Genomic DNA, 19503 nt, shown 5'->3' with positions numbered 1-19503 from the left:
TACGTCTTTTTTTTTTATTTGTTCATGTATGTGCTTATTAATTAAACTCTTCTTCCTCTTGACACGATTTACATTTGTTAATAAAAAGATGTTACATTGTTATTGTTTAGAGCACTGTTGTATTGTAATATTTTTAAATACTTTTTCCCGTCTTTTTTCATGTATGGCAGCAATAGGCTTCCGTAGTTTCAATGTTGGAGGAAAAAATGGCTCGTTAGGGCGCCGCCATGTTGGAATGTACCATATTTCTATTACGTTTAAACACGGATAATAGAAAAGATTAATGCAAAAGGAACACATTTATTCCATATAGATGTGTTTTAAAGTGAACGTGTCGTGATGGAAAAATTACGTAATTAACGTGGTGTGGTCCAGTTTTTTGACATGGCGCTGCCGAGGTTTACGTCTTTATGTTGTTGTTCGTTTCGACGCGAGCACATTTCGAGAAGAGTGACACTTTCAGTTTTGCTCCAGCCGGGCTGGATTGGACCACGTTCAGGAGGTAAACAAGGATAACGTTGTTGTTTCGTTTGTTGGCGACTCGGAGACATTTGTCCACCGGTGGATTTTATGTGCACACGTGACAACGTGCACGTATGCATTCATTCCTTTGTTTCCGCTTGAAATAATTCTCTGTGTCAACTCTGCAGCTAAAAGGCATCTGCTATCTGAGGATGTCGTCAAACTTGAAGACTTCCAGCGAAGAAAGCTGGCAGTTGCGCACCTCATCACTGGATCAGAAGGTACGCACTGAACACGTCCTATGTAATTTCGTTTTATTTTGAATAAAATGGTTGCAAGGTTATCCCCGTGCTGTGCTTTTTGTCAAATACGCTGCATTCCTCCTGTTTTCATATCGGCAGGAAATTTTATTGAGCTCTTTGGCCACAAACTGCAAAGCAACAGCCTTGTTTTGCGAGACGAGCTTAAACTGCTGCTTCACTTGTGTCAGTCTGCTGAGGACGTGAAGACCGCTCGAGATGCAATTTATAGGTATTCTCCGGTATGGGACATAGAACACTGAATTCCACAGCGATCCATCTGAAGTCGCACCATCACCCGTTGGTTACCAGGTACCATGCAGAAAACGGGAACGTCGCGCACGGGGACTTCAAATTTGGGCCCCTCTTCATGAGACTGTGCTATGAGTTGGGACAGGAGAAGATGGCCGCCGAGACGCTTACCGATCAGGTGCACATCATTGGTGGCAAAAGTACTTGCGTGATGTTCTAAAGGAGAAGCATGGATACTTGTGTAAAAAAATCAGGTAATTGTAGAAGAATAGTACAGTATATTAATCTTTTGTCATCCTGGATAGGAATTGAGAGGCTTTTTCAGCGACCCCACCTCCTTCAACATTGCCATTGACATGTTATTTGTTAAAGGCTATCATAAAGGTAAGTCAATGGATTGCACACGGCCTATTTACTGTTGTGTTTCAAAAGGACAAATGCTCTCGACAGATGCTCTCGGAGTGATACGGTCCATGAGGAGCCAAAATGTGCCTTTCAACAAAGACACATTGACGCTGGCATCCGCTGTCTGCTATAAACTGGTAACTCAAACATATTGTTGTTTATGTTGCGTTCAAAAACAAAACAACGGTCATGACCAGCGGGAGGAAATGCATATGTAACCTTACCGCAATTTAATCCACCTTTCATTGCTATCATGACACAATAATGGTATACTATAACAATATTTGCTCTGTTTCTGAATTGTGTGAACTTATCTGCTGTTTTTTTTTAATCTTTGATTTTGGCCATCAGAACACAACAGAGTCACACACAATCTGCACATCCCTCATCGAGGAGGCTCAGGCCAAAGGCTATTTTTTCCCCAGGCACGCTTATTGCTTCGCTGTGGCGTTAGCGCTCAAACAGGTGAGTTTGCGCTAACAAACGCCGCACAGACAAAAATGTCATTCTAAACCTTCAAACAGCTTCTACTATAACATAACACGGCGCAGCGAAAAAAGTGATGAACCGCAATCAGAGTTTCACTGTCTCATGTGTGAAATGACTATTAGCTATCTGTTAGCTAGCTAGCTTTCTATCTATTTGAGTTACATCCGGGTTGAGTGAACGCTGGCGCGTGTTGCTGCCGCTGCTCATCCACGGAAAAACTTATCCTGTGACTTTAAAGTGACCTTGAGAGTTCTGAAAGGCTTAGAAATGAAATTTATTGTCATTATCATCATGATTATTATTGCTGTTCTCCTCAGAATGACCTTGAAAAGGCACAATTGATGTATTCGCAAATCATGAGCACAGATAGCCGACTATGCCGAAACATAGAGGTGAGTCTGCATCACAATAACTGAGTGCGAGTTATTCTACGTTTAAAACTGTATTTTCCCTCTCATCACATGAATTATTAGATTTTGTTACTGGCGATGTCCAAACAGACAGAAGAAGCCATCACGGTCCTTTTGTCAGCGGTCAAAGTATCAAAAAGCCCATCCTTTATCAGGAAGCCGGAATTTTCCAAAGAGGTGGTAAGTGAGAGGATCTTGTCCCACGTTTGCCAATAGCCTCCTTGACATTTCCTTCCTTCATTCACTCCCAGCTTGATCAACTGCGTCTGCATACTGACGGCGAAGAGCAAGCGGCTAAAGTGGAGGACGTCATTTCCCAGCTGGAGAGTGCCGGTCAGGTGAGGCAGCAGACGCTTGATGCCATGCTGTGCCTCCCGCCTGCCCCCAAAAGAAAAGTGTTTCCCATCATGGAGGAGAGGCAGACCAGTCGGAGGACGCGACAGCCTCTTCCCTCAATGCTGCTGTCCGAGTGATCGTCATGGTGTCTTACTGTCTATTAAAAACTATATTCAATGAGAAATAAATCGTCACAAATAATACGATTATTCGTTTTTGATAATAACCAAGATGCAAAGTACAGAAAACTCTCTGAGGCTCTGAAAATAATACGAGCTTCTTGACGAGCGTGGCGGTCATCCTGCCCACCGACCGTCATGAGTCCATTTCATTGGTTGAAATGAGCTGTCATATGACGAAAGAAATAATAGGAGTCGGATATAAAATCATTTGAAACATATTTTCTATGTAAATTAAGTGCGCACGTGCAATTTCTATTTTTATTAGGCACAATTACCCGAAATAACACGAATCTGCTGATAGTGAAGTGCGATATAACTGACTTGGAATGTCTACCCATGATGCACTGCGGTTGCAGGAAACCGGAACAAGAAACCGTAGCTTCCGCTGAAACTAGCCTTATATTTTATTGTCGTATCTGATTTTATTAGTGCAAATTATATATATTGTCACGATTCAATCGTTCGTTTCGATTTACTTTTCAAGAGAAAGTCGGAACTGACGTCTATGTTTTGGTCGGCGCTTGTTAGCATTAGCTGTTAGCAACCGCCGTCTCCTTTTCGGCTCCACAGTCCGACTGGCGACTGCGCCTATCGTCGAAATCCACATTCGCGGTAGCTTTGGATCGAAAGGATGAACTCCGAGGAGACCCACAAAAGCTCCCCTCCGGAGGACGATGGCATGACGTGGTGGTACCGGTGGCTTTGCAAAATAGCCGGTGTGCTGGGAGGAATATGTAAGTTGATTGCTTTTTAAAAATTATCTTGTTTTTAACGTCACGCTTGTTTGGCTCGTAAACAAATACAATTTGTACGCGACATGCTGTTTTATATAACTTTTAATGTTTATACGATTGGGGAGGCGGTCACTCAACCACTATTCTTCATGGAAAATCGATACTTTTCAGTGCATTTGAATCAGGGTCAATTATAGTGGGATTTTTGCTAAAGTCGACCCCTATTATTCAGGGTCACATCCCCACCTGAATAATAGGGGATCCACTTGATATAGCGATGACATACATACAACTCAAGTAAAAGGCATTGCCCACTTGCAGTAGCCTATCCAACCGCTGTTTGGGCCCCACCTGGACGAGCAGAGAACGAAAAAAAAAGCATCATCAGCAACACTTGACACCGGAGACTTCAAAAGTGCCTGTGTCACACGAACCACAGCTGCATATTCCATCAGCTCTAAATAATTAACCAGAGTGGAAATAAGTGCATGGAGTGTCAGTCAACATGTCACGGCAACGTGTTTTTATTGACATTATTGTGTTATTTAGATGTTTTTTTTGTTGTGTGTGTGTGGGTGTATCATTTTTTGTGCTTTATTTTTTTTGGTAGCCTGTGCCATCGCAGGAGTATGGAACTGTGTCACTGTAAACCCTTTAAACATCGCCGCCGGAGTGTGGATGGTGTAAGTCTTTATATTTCATGTTTACAATGTATCTCTACTGTTTCATTTAACCCGTAAGAGCTCCGAAGAACATTTTGTGTCAGAATTGAGATTCCATTGTTAATGCGCTCCTGCGTCCAGGTTGAACGCCTTTGTGTTGTTTCTATGCGAGGTGCCCTTCTGCTGCCAGTTCATCGAGTTCGCTAACGCCGTGGCGGCGCGCGCTGACCGTTTCCGGCCCTGGCAGAAATCTTTCTTCTACTGCGGGTGAGGCCTTGGTTTTGTTTAAAAAGACAAATTCTGATTAATTTCATTGGGGAATATCAATTTAATATAAGGTCTTAGCTTGGTGACCGAACAGATTGACATTTCAATATTATTATTATTGTTGTTGCTGTTATTGTTAATGTTATTTGTGCATGGTGGTCAAACGATGAGCCAAATTTAGCGAGTGACTTGTTTTGAGTTCAGGATGGCGATGTTCCCCATCTTCCTGAGTTTTTCCTTCACCACGCTATTTGGGAACGCCATCGCCTTCGCCACCGGGGTCTTGTATGGCTTGGCATCTCTTGGGAAAAAGTAAGAGCACTCTTATTTATTTTCTTCTTTTTTTTTTCACCCAAAAAAAGGTGTAACCGTCTCTGTGTCTGTCAAACACCCACTAACTAGCGGCCGACTCTCATTTTAAAAAGGCTTATTTTCCTTTTCTTAATCGAATACACTCATCTGCGTTTATATTTAATATGTGGCAGTTTTGGTCACTCATTCAATGTTTATTTATTTTGTTTTTGGCTGAAAACTGATTATTCACACATCCCTGGTTTGGTCTGAGACGGACGGCCTCTCGTTGGTTGGCTGTGTTTACAACACTTGTCCGATTCCATATTGACTACCATCCTGACGGGGGCCGCTAAACAAACTCCATCCCGGTCCCGCGCTAATGCTAACACCTTAATGGCCACTCACCTATCAGGGGGGACGCGGTGACGTACGCCCGTCTGCAGCATCACAAGCAAGCCGACGAGGAGAAAATGAGCGGCGCCGCGGAGTGAAACCAACCGGTCGCCCTGTTCCCGTTCCTCCTTGCTCCTCCTGCCTGGTCGGCGACGCACTCAAGATCTCCCGCTTGTAATTATTCAGTTATTTATTTTTGTTGTGTGAACGTGTGTGTGTATATATATATATATATATCTATATATTTGTAATGGTTCCTTTTATGGTTTGCCTTCTCTTGGCCGCTTGCTTGTTGGGTGTTGAAGCCCTGAACTCAGAAGTAGGGCGTCCATTTTGCGATTGCTCCCTTTCAGGACCTTAACCGTGTTGCCGTATCGATTGTATGATGTACTTAACGTGACAAGATTTATTTTTCAGCCTTTCCTGACCCACAACTTGGAATGTATTTATATTTTATAATTGTTTTTCTTAACTTCAAAAATTCAAACGGTTTTATTGATTATTTCCGTTATTGATGTTAACTAGCACAACTTTTACTGGCTTGGGAGTTTTAGCGCAATGAAAAATGACTTTCCCATCATAGCGCCGAAGGGACATTTATCAAGTCGACCGTCGAGGTTTCCCGGGCATCTATTTCAGGGTCACATATTCATGAATTGTCTTTGGCCTAGTGTAAAAAAGTTTAAACATTCCAAATATCCTCGCCATTATCATATTGATGAATCAGAGTAAATGTGAGTCAACAATAATGTGCATCGAAGCGATTATTTTTGTTCACTTGCGGCCATCTTGGTCGACTCGAGTAACCCTGACTGTGTGTAAAGGCGGGACCCTTTTTGTTAGAGTGGCGTGAGCATCAACCAATCAGAGTGGAGGGTTTAACTGACCGGGATATCAGCTGCTCAGCAAGTTTACTGCGAATCGTGGCCATTGGAAACTTATTTGGGTGGGTTCGACGTTTATTTGAGATGCCACATTTAAGAATTCATAATGTTGGACTTTTTCTTTTCCTTTCTTCTCCCTTTCATAACTTTGCTGCTGTGAATTGGGAATTTCTCCATTGTGAGACTACTAAAGGTTAGCTTCTCTTCAAATGGACTGACTATTCACTCCTAAAAAGGGTTGCATGCCAGTATTTGAGAAAATACTATTTTACAAAGATGTTAAAAAGGGACTAATTGATTATGTTTAACGTGTGTTTGCAATGTATCTTTGTTTTTGTTTACAACGTAGCAGCAATTTTGTTGTCAGCTAACGTCTCCTTCGGCTCTCGGGTAAGGCGGGCAGCAGGACGCGCGCACACGCTCATCGTTAAGCCATCTTTCATGCAGTTGTAACAAAACAACATGAAAACTTTACTGTTGTTTTCAAATCTGGGCCGTACGGACATTGTGTGCTCTTATTGATCAATCAAACAATTGTGCGACTGCGGAACTGCTGTCGCTCTTTTATTTCACCAACAACAGACGCCTTGGCATTCATTAGTATGGCCATATTTCTGAACTTTTAAATATCACGCTCAAGAGTGATGACTGTTACTTGGAAAATAAAACGAGTCCGTGTGAAAATCGACTATTCCAAATAAGAATGTAACTAATCGTTTCAATTGAATTAAAAGTGACTCAAGTGCTGAGTAAAGGTGGTAAAATCGATGTCCTGGTTACTTCCTCAGTCATTATGTTTGGCCCTTGACAGTTTTTTGCCATTTTTTTGTTGATGACCATTCAGTGTCCGATTGGTCTCATCCGGGACTTCCGCAGGTGGGTTGGCCAACACGGACGCCCAGGTAAGCGTTCTGCTTCCAGCCACAATTTCACCGTTCCGACTTTAAGAACTTGCCCCCAAACCACTTTCCTCTCTGTTTAATCACTCGCTGCACTATTTATGATCATACGTTTGTTTTAAGCGCCTTTCAAAACGCTCAAGGACACTTTACAGTCACAGGATATTTTTTTCTGCCGGTTACTTGCTTGCCACTCACTGCATATTCGTCAATTAAAATATACAGTCCATCTATAGTTTTTTCCCAACGTTGATAACATTCAGTTTCAAAAATGATGCTTCATTATTTAAGTACAGTAAAGTCTCGTTATATCGATATTCAAGGGACTCCGACGTTATATCGATATTCAAGGGACTCCGAAAAAATATCGATGTAACCGGGACTATCGATATATCCGACCCTGTTTGCATGTAATTTTCTCCACGCGTGCATAGAAATAGTATCGATATAACCGGGACGTTACTGTATTTGAATACACTTATTTAAAATATATTTCGAAACGTCAAGTCGAGTTTGTTCTTTTTCCGACGTCATCAAGTTGTGACGCTCGAAAGTGCAACTTGAGTGTCCCGCAAGCGTCTCCACGTTTGGCCGCCAGAGGGTGCTCGCGTTAACAAATCCGCTCGTGACGCCCCACTGAAGGTAGACTTTGCCCCATTGACTGCTTTGCTTTGCGAAGCCGAGACAAGTGCAGCAGCCAGCCAGCCAGCCAGCCACCAGCCACCGACCACCCTTGCTCGTCTTGTTTTTGCAGAACGACCCCCCTCAACGCCATCACCCAGCCCAATTTACGAGCACCGCATTGACGCTTTGGCCCGGTTCCTTCCGGTTCGTAGCGACCGCGATGCTCAGTAGCCACCGGGGCGAGGAGGAGCCCCGACTCGGTCCCCGCTCTTGAGGTTCCCGCCTCGGCTGTTGCGCCATGCCGGCTCGGAGGAACCGCTACGACCTGGTGAACGACGTGACGGACGCCAGGCTTCCTTTGCACAACGACGAAGCTTACCAGCATGGCATCTCCTTCCAAGCCAAGGTACGTACCCCGCAGACCCCAAATTGCACTCAAGTAACGCTTCTTTCTTAAGACGACTCGTGTTTAAGTGAAAAGGATAAGCCATCGATCACATATTCACTGCAAAAACAACCCCGACTCTGGTTAGGAGACTGGGCAGGCAAAACTTCTTCAGTAGTGGTGCTTTAGAATATCACGACTCCATTATTTTGGGCAAAAACAAAATGCTCAAGTGCTCAACTGTCAAATACGGGCGGGAAGAGTATCCAAACATTGTACTTAAAGCAAGAGTACTTTTACTTTAATAGTAATATGACGCAGGCAAAAGCAAAAAAAAAAAGTCAGTACTCTATTAAGTAAAAACAATCCTCAAATACTTAGTATCAGATGAGTACAGGAAAGAGTAAACCGTTGTACTTTCTTAACCCATTTATGAACACAGATAAGTTCATTTTCAAATGCATTAAGGTTGTTTCTTGCCACATTAATTATTGTTAATTATATAGAATTAAAATAGTGTTAATTTTATACTCCATTTGAACCTACTGTATTTGATACTCAGTTTTGATTTTTAATTTTTAATTAATTTATCTGTGTTCATATGAACACGCTCAGCGTAAATTAGTTTGTAGTCTATTTTTTATTTAGATTTTTTTTCAGAATAAGTTTGTTTCACTCCTGACTTTCATTAACATTTCTTTCCCTTTAGAATATGACTCGTTTAAATACTGAAGTACAAACTGGGTATTTTCTGATTCGTTTTTTTTTTTTTTTTTTTTGTAATCAGAGCATTTACTTCCAAAAGACAGAAATCAATAATGTGCAATTTGATATCATGCAACAGTATCAGATGACATTTACTAATTTTGTCTCTCCCCCCCCAGAAAAAAAACAAACAATGGGGAAATTAAAATGAAATATGTCATTTCAATAAATAAAACTACTGTACTCTGAAAAGTTCAATTTCATCCCAAATGTGACAGAAGTCAATGCTTTAAAATGGATTTTTTTTTTTTTTTTTTTTTTTTTTTTTTTTTTTTGCGGCACGGTAAGATGACTTTCTGGGCAAAAGATTGCTTGAAGATGCTTTCAGCTCTCTGTGTTTCTGCTATTAATTATTGAGCTCTCAGCAAAACAGAATTAAGCTTTTAGAGGACCCGGGTACACTTTGCAATTGCTGTACTTTCAATATGGGATGGGATTACTTGTTTTACTCACTCGCATCCATCCAAGCTGCCATCGTGCCGCGCTTCAACACAGCATTGTTTTAACACGCGGTTTAACTATTTTCAACATTCCGATGAGGAAAAAGTACGCAGTCAAAGTCACGATTTTGCTCAAATTCAACGACATCTTTATACTCTTGTGCTCTAAATTTGAAGGGTACTAGAATGGAGCCTTGAGGTACAGGAACAATACACAGTGTTCATCGGACTTCAGCTAGAACTGATTACCCCCCAAATGTATACGTGTGCTACAGCGTACAGGTAACATCCAACTTCCATTCAAAATGTGGAATAGAGATTCGGGGGTTAAATGACTGGCAAACTCCCCCCTCTGGTGCCATCACACGGTCGATTGCTGTGCGAGAGTGACATGCTGGCTGGCTGGCTAAAATTGTCACACGCGTTGCGCTGCCAGGCGTAGAATTAACATTTTAAAAATAGGGTCTGGAGGTTGTGGTCGTAAGTGGGGGGGGTCCTAAGTCGAGCCGGTCGTCAGTCGGATGTTACCTGTATTGTATTGTATTGTATTGTATTTACAGACGGTCCCCTACTTATAAACATTCCAGTTACGAACAATGGTACATGCAAACACTTTTTTTGGGTAGTAACATATGTAGTATTCTCTCCATTTGTACATGTACATATCTTTATAGAGCATCTCTTTTTCAATACAAACCAATGCAGGTTACTTATACAAGCGTTAAACTTACTTATGTCAGCCTGAAACCTAAATGTCATCCAAAATATAACACGGGAAGCAACTTCCAATCAAATTCCGCTCGGAACGTATCTCGTTCATAAGTTGAGGAACGTCTGGATGTCTTTATTTGGGCTGTCGCCAAAATGGCTAATTGATACAATGTGATGCACGTGTTTCAGTATGTGGGGAGCCTGGACGTCTCGCGGCCCAACAGTCGCACGGAGATCGTGGCGGCCATGAGGAGGATCCGGGTAAGGAGATGACCTGATAAGACGCACTCGCGCGTGGCTACCACTTCCCGCTATCGCTGTCGCTGTCCCGGTGGGGCAGCGATTCCTCCCACCCCTCGAGACGGTGCTCCGGCGGCTTGACGTTGTCGTCAAAGTCAGCCTCTGACGCGACAAGGCTCTTATCTTAAGTACGCCCGAGCGAGCCCGCCTATTGAGAAACGGCGGCCCAAATCTGCGCTTATCACCCGAAACGTGCACGGGCGTTTCAGCAGCGGATCAGGGACGTCACGGTGGAATGCGCACGTCTGCTACAAGCTAAATTAGCCATTCAAGTCTTCATTTTTGCGCCTTAGTGTTACAAAATACGTCGTTCCCTTTTGATTCTGATTGGCCAACTCAGCTGCGCACCTGCCGTTCACACGGCGAGTCACAATGGCCGCCGCCGCCCCCCGCTGATCCTTTGAGAGGCGCGTGAGGCCCCCCACTCGGCCGCGACAACTTTTCTTTGATCGCCGTCCGCGTTTTTTCATTCGGATTCACGGGAAGGACGTAAATAGACGTCCCCTCGCTCTTCCCCCACCAAAATAGCGCCACCTCCATTTAGCCCATCGCTGGCTATCTTCTCAGCGTGGACGGGAATAGATGCAAGCTGTGGGCCAAATGGGCGCTTTCCCCCTCCTTGCGATTCCCCTTGGACCCTAATGGGATTTTTTTAGGCCTCTTTTTCTCCGATTGCCAAGAGTCTCTCATGGAATGTCATGCTTTTTTTTCTTTTAGCCTTCGGTCCGCTTGGATCACCTTTTTTTGTTGAGAGCACATGACGGAATGGAGGACAGCGAGCACAATTTTGTCAACAAAACATCTTAGCACGTCTCAGACAATGAGATGGCAGATTAGTGGCGGTCGGGGGCACCTTTTGTTCTAGATGCACTTAAATGTTGCGCGCAGCGGCTATTTTTTTTAGTAGGCGGGGGTGGGTGGGTCTTTCCATAATGAGGGGGATTGTTTTCACTCTTTCTGGCTTTAATGGCAGATGTCCGCAAGCAAGTGCAGCGGATGGATCAGCTTGGAATGTTAACGAGCCTTTTGTCTCTCAGACGCGCAAGGAGAAAGCCTGACCTGAATGCCTGCTTTTTATATGCCACTCGGATGTCGTCGTCGTCGTCGTCTTTGCTCATCCTTCAGTAACACGGAAGACAATAGAAGGCTACCAAAATCTTGCCAGAAATTCCTTTGACATTTGAGGGATCGGATCAATGGAGAAACGTACATTTTACAGCAGCAAAGTAACACTAATAATAAACCATTTGATTTCTAAGCGCCTTTCTAAACTCTCAAGGTCACTTTACAGTCACAGGATCCGGTTTTTTTTCTGTGGGTGAGCAGGAAGGTTGTTGTCAAAGCAACCGATCGATCGGAGTGGACGTTTTTCAACAGATCGGCTCAATCAATCATCAAGTCGGAATTTATGCCGCCGCGCAAGTCCCGCTGTGATTTAAAAATAAAAATGAAAGAATTTCACCCGTGACAGGTGAATTTCTGCAAGATCCCGCTCCGCGCTGGCCTAGCTTGCCGGGTTGCGTGAACTTAAGAAGCCCGCCTGCTCTCAAAGTCCAAAGAAGTTGTTGCGTCCTACTTTTCAAAGACTATCGCAGCAACTTGAACGTTCATCTGCAGACGAAATGGCTCCCAATAATCAGTCCGACTTCCCCCCCCGTACCGTAAACTAAATCTTGGGTGGCTTCCACGCTTCGGTGCTTCTTTGACGGGTGCCTTGAAAGGACAGGCCGTCCCTCGGGCACCCCGGGAGGGGAATGGGGGGGTTTCAAGAAAGCTTTTGAGGAGGGCCGCTTGCAGAGGCGCGACAAAGGAGCAACCTTAGCGTGCCAAACATTCCACCCGTTGTAGCCTCTTTGCACACTTGGAAGAAGAAAAAAGACAAAGTGCGCTCTGGAAAAGCCGCGGAAATTTTGTGGCCCTGAAAGGACGCGTGGTGGCCCGCGGCCGCTCGCTCGTGGCACAAAATGTGGCAAATTGCAAAGCCTCCCGCAGCAATTAAAAGCTTCCTATTTGTGCGCCTTTGCTGCTAAATGCCAACGCTGTCAATAATGCACCAAGCTTCGGGGCAACATTGATTTTTCTGCTTGCATCTTGCATGTCAAATGAACGTGTGTGTGTGTGTGTGTGTGTGTGTGTGTGTGTGTGTGTGTGTGTGTGTGTGTGTGTGTGTGTGTGTGTGTGTGTGACATCCATCTCTCACGCCTTCATCTGAGATTTTTAGGTGACACTTAACACTCACATCAGTTGCCATCCGCTCAAAGGTGTCCACTCCAATGCCGGGTTTTTTTGTCACGTTCACTCAAATTGCAGGACCCACAGAATATTGACTGTTAGGACGACATCAACATTCAAACCTTAGACTCTCTTCTTTTATCAGCAAAAAAAAGAGTTCATTCCCAAATGCTATGGGTCTGGAGTTATAGGTGCTTGAAATGAGGGCAGCTGTACAAAATGCAATACATCCATATTGGTTTATATTGCGCTTTAACAACAGCTGAAGCAGTAACAAAGCGCTAACATGGACAAAAGGCAAAAAAACGTTGCCAGTTTTCCAGGAATTACAGCCCTTTGGAAACAGTAGTGAACACCTCCAGTCAAACAAAGCCCAAAACGACGGGCCGCACTCCAGCAATCGCCGAAAGGAAATCGGGCGAGACAAAACGAGCGCAACGTTGGCACGGCGGCTCACTTATCGTTAGTGACGTGCGGGTTTCGCACTCGCGCTGACTCACACCCACCCCATAAAAAGCGAAAGAAACACATCGCCTCGCCTCGCCGCATATCCGACGTGGCACGCTGACATGTCGAGCTTCTTTCTAATTGTTCCAGCGTCCGTGACGCTGACACATCCTACCATGAATATTTCAAAACACTCACTGAGCGGCGGTGGCGGGTGGGGCAGGGGGGGCATGGCACGGGAGAGAGTAAGAAAGCAATTATTAACATTTCATACCTTGGATGTGAAGCTGCAAAATCCTACTTTGCTGGTGTGAATGATAAAGAAGCTTCCTGCGGGCGACATTTTGTACCGTGAAACGTTGACGCGCTGTTCCGAGTTGGAATTTTTTTTCTGAACTTATCCTTATAAAAGTCATTTTTGTCATTAAAATTCATTTTGTGTTCTCGCTACGTTGATAAATAAACATACATATAATAACGTATTCTTATATATGTCACCCTGTCAAGTTTGTTTCATCATGTTTTATTCATGGTTTTGTTGGCTACTTTGGGCCTTTTTGTTCGGATGAATTTGTTGTTGGCGATTTTGTTTCTGCTGACTTTATTTCATACAATGTGTCCAATACACCTTAGCTCCTCCCTCCTGCCTGCATTTGTGGGGTCCACCACCACCTTGCAACGCATGACAATATAATTAATACATAAAAGGAATTATCGTGCAATTTGGACATTTAGCGTACAAAAAAAAATCATGTGTACCCCATTATGTCCCTGCAAAGCTGTTCTATGTTTCATCAGCTCCCCAGGGGGGCCGCTGTATAATTTAGAGGACTGAGACTTGAATCAGTGTCGGGGTGCAGCGGCTGGGCTGGCAAAGCGGCTTACTCGGTTTGGATGCCTGCTCACAAATTTGCATTCAAGTGGCAAAAGTGTCACTTGAGGGCTGGTGGGGGTAGCAAGAATCAAATCTAGGCTTTTTGGGGGTGTATCCAATGAAGGAGAAAAAGAAGCATTTCATGTCATCCAAATGCTGCTAATTGTCACCACTTTGCTATTTTCAAATGTTTTTTGTGTGTCTTTCTTTTGTCATCCAGTACGAATTCAAGGCCAAGAACATCAAGAAGAAGAAAGTCAACGTGGTGGTGTCGGTGGACGGCGTGAAGGTGCTGCTGCGCAAGAAACAGAAGGTGACTCGCCAACGTGCGCGAGGCCACCGAGAACCGCGGCTAATGCTAACGCGCTAACGCCCAATTCTGCCCGCAGAGGAAAGAATGGACGTGGCATGAGAGCAAGATGCTCATCATGCACGACCCCATTTACAGGTTTGCAATTACTTGATGCCCCCCTCCCTCATTTATTTATTTATTTCTATTTTTTTCTTTGATTCGGTTTATTTTAAATGGTTCATTCTTTTTCCTTTTCTTTGGTGGGTACACATTTCTTGAAATGATGTCGTTTTCTTGCAGATTTATTTGTATCTAAAACAATGTATACATTTTATTATTATTACTAGTAGTAGTAGTATTACAGTTAAGCTAGTTTGAAAATAAAATGTATTATTATTAATATTAAATGAGCAGATGGGGGCATTCCATCAGCTATGCGTCTTCAGTTGACCTCTTCAAGACGTCTTGAAAATCTATTAGCTGGCTATCTAGCTATTAGCTAGCTACTGTATCCATTAGCTATATAGCTAGCTAGCTATTCGCAATCTATTCACTAGGTAATAGCTATCTAATTGCTAGCTATTAGCTATCTAGTAGTTATTATTATTATTATTATTATGATAATTATTATCATTAGCTATCTCTTAGCCAGCTTGCTATCGATTGGAGTTACTTGCGGGTTGAGTGAACGCTGCCGCTGGAAAAAGCGGATCCTGTGACTGTAAAGTGACCTTGAGAGTTTTGAAAGGCGCTTAGAACTCAAATGTATTATTATTATTATGATAAAATTGGTTTCAATGGACTTTTTTGTCCCTTTTTTTTCCATGATTGTACTGATTCTTTGGATTTTAATTGTGCAACATTGTGAAAGTTTACCAAGGGCCTCCCCCCCCACACACACACACATGGCAGGATTTTCTACGTCTCGCATGACTCGCAAGATTTAAAGATCTTCAGCTACATCGCCAGAGACGACGGCTCGGGCAATTCCTTCCGCTGCAACGTCTTCAAATCCAAAAAGAAGGTGAGGTCGAAAGCCGGCCGGCGTGTTGGCGGCTCACTCGCGGCTCACGTCGGCCCATCGGGCGGTCCCGCTGAGTGCAGACGCAGGCCATTCGCATCGTGAGGACGGTGGGTCAAGCGTTTGAGGTGTGCCACAAGCTCGGTCCGCGGGACGCCGACGGGCCCAGCGACGACTCGACCGACGAGTCCGGTGGGCGTGGCGGTAAGGTGGTCCAATTTCACCCGCGTTCTTCAAAAAAACAAAACTGTAGGCTGACACAAAAATAGACAGAAATTGTTAGCCAATCTATGGCGCTTTGCATAGTTTGTTAGCATTGAGCTAATGGCATTCGGGCTCTTTGGCTCGCCAACAGGTCGGAGGACTCTGACGCAGTCCCAGCTAAAGGAGGAGGAGGACGAGGACACCGCAACCGCCACGTCGCGACGTGGAAAGACGGTCGGGGACATTCTGCACAGTCTGGCCGAGCTTAGCGTCGTCAAACCGGAACACGCCATCATGGTGAGACGTTTACATGGAATCCTATTTTTGACATTTTCATAATTTTTTGGTGGTCGTTTTTATTCATGGGCTCACTTTTTTTTCCCTGAAGGTTTTGTTCCCGCATTTATTACCCTTTCCATAATTATTTTTGACTTCTGACCTTGACTCCATTTTGTTGTAGGTGGAGTCCATTTTTAAAAAAATAACACATTTGTCCTTTGCATCGTGGCGTCGGCGCATGTAGTGTCTGCAAACAGAGTAGTTTTACTTTATTTGAATATTATTGTGCCGATGGCCATTTTATAGTAGAGTTAGTGAGTTACTTCCGGGTTGTGTGAACGCTGGCGCATTTGGCTGCCGCTACTCACCCACAGAAAAACTGACTGGAAAGTGTCCTTAAGAATTTTGAAAGCCGCGTCTAAATACAATGTATTATTAGTAGTAGTATTATTGTTATTCAATATTTTTCTTTACCAGACAAAATTTCTATTTTCTATTTATCATTTTATTTATGTTTTTTATTTATTTTTTGCTTTTTTTTTTATTGTAGTGTCCTTGAGTGTTCTGAAAGGCGCTTGAAATTAAATGTATTATTATTTGTTTTCTACTGGCCTCTAGCGGCGAGCCAGCGTGGGTGCAACAACTTTGGCCATTGAATGATGATACAACTACGTACTACGAATAATAAATAATCGAAATAATTATTTCATTTATAAGCACCTTTCAAAATAATGATATTACATTTAATTTCCAAGCTCAAATGTTGTCCTTTTGTTAGGCAGCAAAATGTATATGTAATCGCACGATGAAAGCAAGATAATTCTATGTGGTTTTCCCCGTTTGTGTGCGTCCAGGACTTTTCTGGCAAATCCTTGTTGACGGCGCCGTCCCAGGACGAGGTTGGCGGCCCCCCGTGGGGGTCCCCCGCGGCCGGAAGCTCTCTGGCAACTTGTCACTATTTGCAGCTCCTTCAGCAGCAACTGCAGCAGCAGCAACAGCACACTCAAGTGGCTGTCGCTCAGGTGACCGAAACCAATTCAACAAACAAACAAACAAACTACGTACATCAAAAACAACTGTTGGGCGCCATCTTGTGGCTCCTCGGTACCGATCGTCCGTATCGGAAGGGCTTGCAGAGGGAGTCGCTTTGTTTTCTTTCACAGCTCTCTTGCCATCTTGTGATGTTTTGCTGAAGAAGGAATTTAGTTAAAGATTTGTTAAGTTATATATGACAGATTACTCTGAAGGGCACAGGGATGTTGTTGACGTGGCTGCGGTCGGCCACGAGGTGGCAGCACTGGTTCAGTTTTTGCTGACTTCAACACAGTTCAGGGGCACCTCGCCTCGATGACACCAAAGCGCTTGTTTTGTTTGAAACTTTGCCAAAAGAAGAAATATTGTTTTGGGGGCACCGAATGACCCCGTGGCACTACTTCTATATTGGTCACAGCGCCCCCCTGAGCACAGAAAGAATATTTCGGTCAACAAGAAGTTGGGTGTAAATTGCAGACTGATTGCGATGTTGTTGTTGTTGTTGCGCGTGCCGGCAGGTGAGACTGCTGAAGGATCAGATGGCGGCGGAGAGCTCCGCCCGCATGGAGGCGCAGGCGCGCTCGCATCAGCTGCTCCTGCAGAACCGTGAGCTTCTGCAACACCTGGCCCTGCTGGTGCGGCGGCTCCGGCGGCTGGAGGCCGCCGGAGCCGCCGGCGCCCAAGAGGCGGAGCTTCAGCTGCGAGAGGCGCCGCTCGACGGATGCGGTGAGTGAGTCGCCGGGCCGGGCCGGGCCGCTCCTTCGCTTACCGTTTCCTGTTGAGCTAAAAAACCGTCAGCTTGTTGTCCGACAGCGCTTTCCACTCGGGCCAGGCCGCTCTCCCTCCGTCTCAAGAAGCAGACCATCACCTCCGCGCCCAGGTCGGACGCGGGCGCCTCCGATCCCTCCCCGCCAAGCCTTTCTTTCGCCCACGCGGGTGATATTTTGCAAGGCGACGCGTCAAACGAGGTGGTCCCCGTCACGAGCAGGAGGACGTCCAGCGTAGAGGAAAAGTAAGATTGCCGTCGTCCGCATTCTCACATAAAACAGTCAGCACATAAAAACAAACAAACAAACAAACCATAACTATCTCAAGAACTGTACAAGAACCACAAGCGATGAATGCATGCAAACGTAGCCAGTTTTGCATAAGGGGTCATAAAAGGTCACCAAAATGTCACGAATTACATATCTTGAAGCATCGCAGAATGTCAGTAATGACAAAGAGGACACCCCCCCGGTGGTTTTTGTTGTTGTTGTTTTTGGAGGGGGGGACAAAAATAAATAATAAATGAAGTGAAGTGGACACATAATGAATTAATAAATAAATTCAATGTATAAATGAACAAATAAATAAATAAAAGGGATTAATTAAATGAATGGGTGAATAAATAAATACAATAGTAGTGAGCAAAAGATGTTTGAGCACAAGCGGTGCAGCAACACAAGTAGATCGGCAATGTCATACCGATTGTCATGTATTCTTTTTTTTTTTTTTAGCATAACGCTAACATGGGCAAATGCGAGTTAGCATTGATGTTAATATAATATTGACAAATACCGCAAGGTGACATAATGTCTGCTTGTCAGGTATCAAGCGGCAGTTCCAAAGCTGGAGCCTCCTCCTCCCTCCCTGAACCGAAAGCGAGCCAGCCGGACCTCGTCGCCGGGCTGGAACCAGGACGCCGGCCCGAGCCCGCCAGAGCGCAACAGCCTCCTCTTCTCCTTCCCGGACGCGCCGCCCGGCTGGCGCTCGTCTGCCGACTTCCACTCGCTCAGCAGCGACGACTCGGGCGTGCGCTCCGACACCAAGTCGCTCTTTTCGCCTTTGCAGGACGACAACGCGTTCGGGGACCGCGGGACTTTTGCCACTCCGGTTTGCGACGGGCGGGAGGACAATGTGGACTCGCGTCAACGAGGCTCGAACCGACGCCAGACGCCCGCCTCGTCCCCCGTCAACGATACCTGCCTTCACATCAGTTTCTCCGATGACGAGCTTCTGGAAAATTGCCCGGACGAGCGCTCGGTCCCGCAACGGAGTTGAGGGAGCAGCTTTCGCGTTTTTGTTTTTTTGTCCGCCATTTGTTGCGCAACACAGACAACCGTCAGTTGTTCACATTCCTCCATGAACAGATTGAGTATTTTTAGAAGGAAAATCAACACTATTGAAAATATTTTTTAGGGATTCGATGGAGCCCATGGAGCACTTTTTTGCACTACATTCACCCCAATTCACTCATTCGGAAATTGGTATGGCTTGACAACATACCAGAAATGTTGTTTTGTTTTTTTTTTACATTTTTTATAGTCAGCATTAATGTTCCTCATTGATCGCACAGCAATTTTGGGCGGAGCAACAACGCCCGCCAAGCACCTGGTTGGTTGGATGAGTGACAGAAGGACGAAGAAAGTTACACAAACAGCAAAAATATGCAAGAGTCAGCACATTCGATGGACGTGAGTCCAAATGAAATTTGGAATATCAGAGTGAAAATCAAATGTGTAGTTTGAGGAGTCAGGTCAGAAGGGAAAAAAAATGACTTTTTTTAAACTGCAATTTTTTGGGGGGAAGCTCTCAAATTCACAGACAAATCCTGAAAATGTGTGACTTTTCTATCGCAATACTTTTTTTCTCAAAAGATTGATATTTTTCAGAAAGAAAAAAAGGATCAACAAGGTGACCTTTTTTTCCCCCTTCTGAAAAAATATATCAGAATGTTAAGACTGATTGTGAACGGGAAAAGTAGTATTGGACAAGTTGCAGGTGTAAAATTTCGGCCGAGGTGAAAAATAAAGCAATAATAATAATAATAATGATAACACATAATAAATGTTGTTTATTAATGTTACTGTGCTGGTACGCTGTCGACACTCCAAAACAGCAGGGGGCGCTCTCTGCTGTTCTGTCACTGCTTTGGAACATTAATGAA

General features: G+C 44.4%; 3 protein-coding genes across 4 annotated transcripts; all 3 read left to right on the top strand.

The window, feature by feature from the left end:
- The first annotated feature begins 207 nt into the window (after positions 1 to 207).
- ptcd2 (pentatricopeptide repeat domain 2) lies at positions 208 to 2910 on the top strand. The gene is made up of 10 exons (XM_089020531.1): positions 208 to 502; positions 651 to 743; positions 864 to 993; positions 1074 to 1191; positions 1319 to 1397; positions 1464 to 1555; positions 1770 to 1883; positions 2225 to 2299; positions 2381 to 2497; positions 2569 to 2910. Exons 1-10 carry the CDS (start codon positions 385 to 387, stop codon positions 2788 to 2790), a joined length of 1158 nt encoding a protein of 385 aa, XP_088876657.1. The 5' UTR covers positions 208 to 384; the 3' UTR covers positions 2791 to 2910.
- A 288-nt stretch (positions 2911 to 3198) lies between these two features.
- On the top strand, positions 3199 to 6891 carry cacfd1 (calcium channel flower domain containing 1). Its single transcript, XM_089019971.1, has 5 exons — positions 3199 to 3569; positions 4180 to 4252; positions 4373 to 4498; positions 4703 to 4810; positions 5205 to 6891. The coding sequence occupies exons 1-5, from the start codon at positions 3467 to 3469 to the stop codon at positions 5281 to 5283; spliced, it is 489 nt and encodes a 162-aa protein (XP_088876097.1). The 5' UTR covers positions 3199 to 3466; the 3' UTR covers positions 5284 to 6891.
- A 965-nt stretch (positions 6892 to 7856) lies between these two features.
- On the top strand, positions 7857 to 19417 carry LOC148884977 (carboxyl-terminal PDZ ligand of neuronal nitric oxide synthase protein). Of its 2 annotated transcripts, XM_089019957.1 has the most exons (11): positions 7858 to 7998; positions 10083 to 10154; positions 13967 to 14059; positions 14136 to 14194; positions 14951 to 15062; positions 15143 to 15263; positions 15415 to 15560; positions 16397 to 16564; positions 17093 to 17300; positions 17388 to 17586; positions 18164 to 19417. In XM_089019957.1, the coding sequence occupies exons 1-11, from the start codon at positions 7891 to 7893 to the stop codon at positions 18615 to 18617; spliced, it is 1740 nt and encodes a 579-aa protein (XP_088876083.1). In that variant the 5' UTR covers positions 7858 to 7890; the 3' UTR covers positions 18618 to 19417. The 2 variants fall into 2 exon arrangements, with proteins under 2 accessions (XP_088876084.1, XP_088876083.1); XM_089019958.1 differs by lacking the exon at positions 10083 to 10154 and having other exon boundaries at positions 7857 to 7998.
- The last annotated feature ends 86 nt before the right edge of the window (positions 19418 to 19503 follow it).

This window comes from Hippocampus bargibanti, linkage group LG18 (assembly GCF_051943395.1).
Source record: "Hippocampus bargibanti isolate YZ-2025 linkage group LG18, ASM5194339v1, whole genome shotgun sequence".
Classification (NCBI taxonomy): domain Eukaryota; kingdom Metazoa; phylum Chordata; class Actinopteri; order Syngnathiformes; family Syngnathidae; genus Hippocampus; species Hippocampus bargibanti.
Note: the sequence above shows the minus strand (reverse complement) of the source record. Positions and strands in the feature narration are given on the sequence as shown.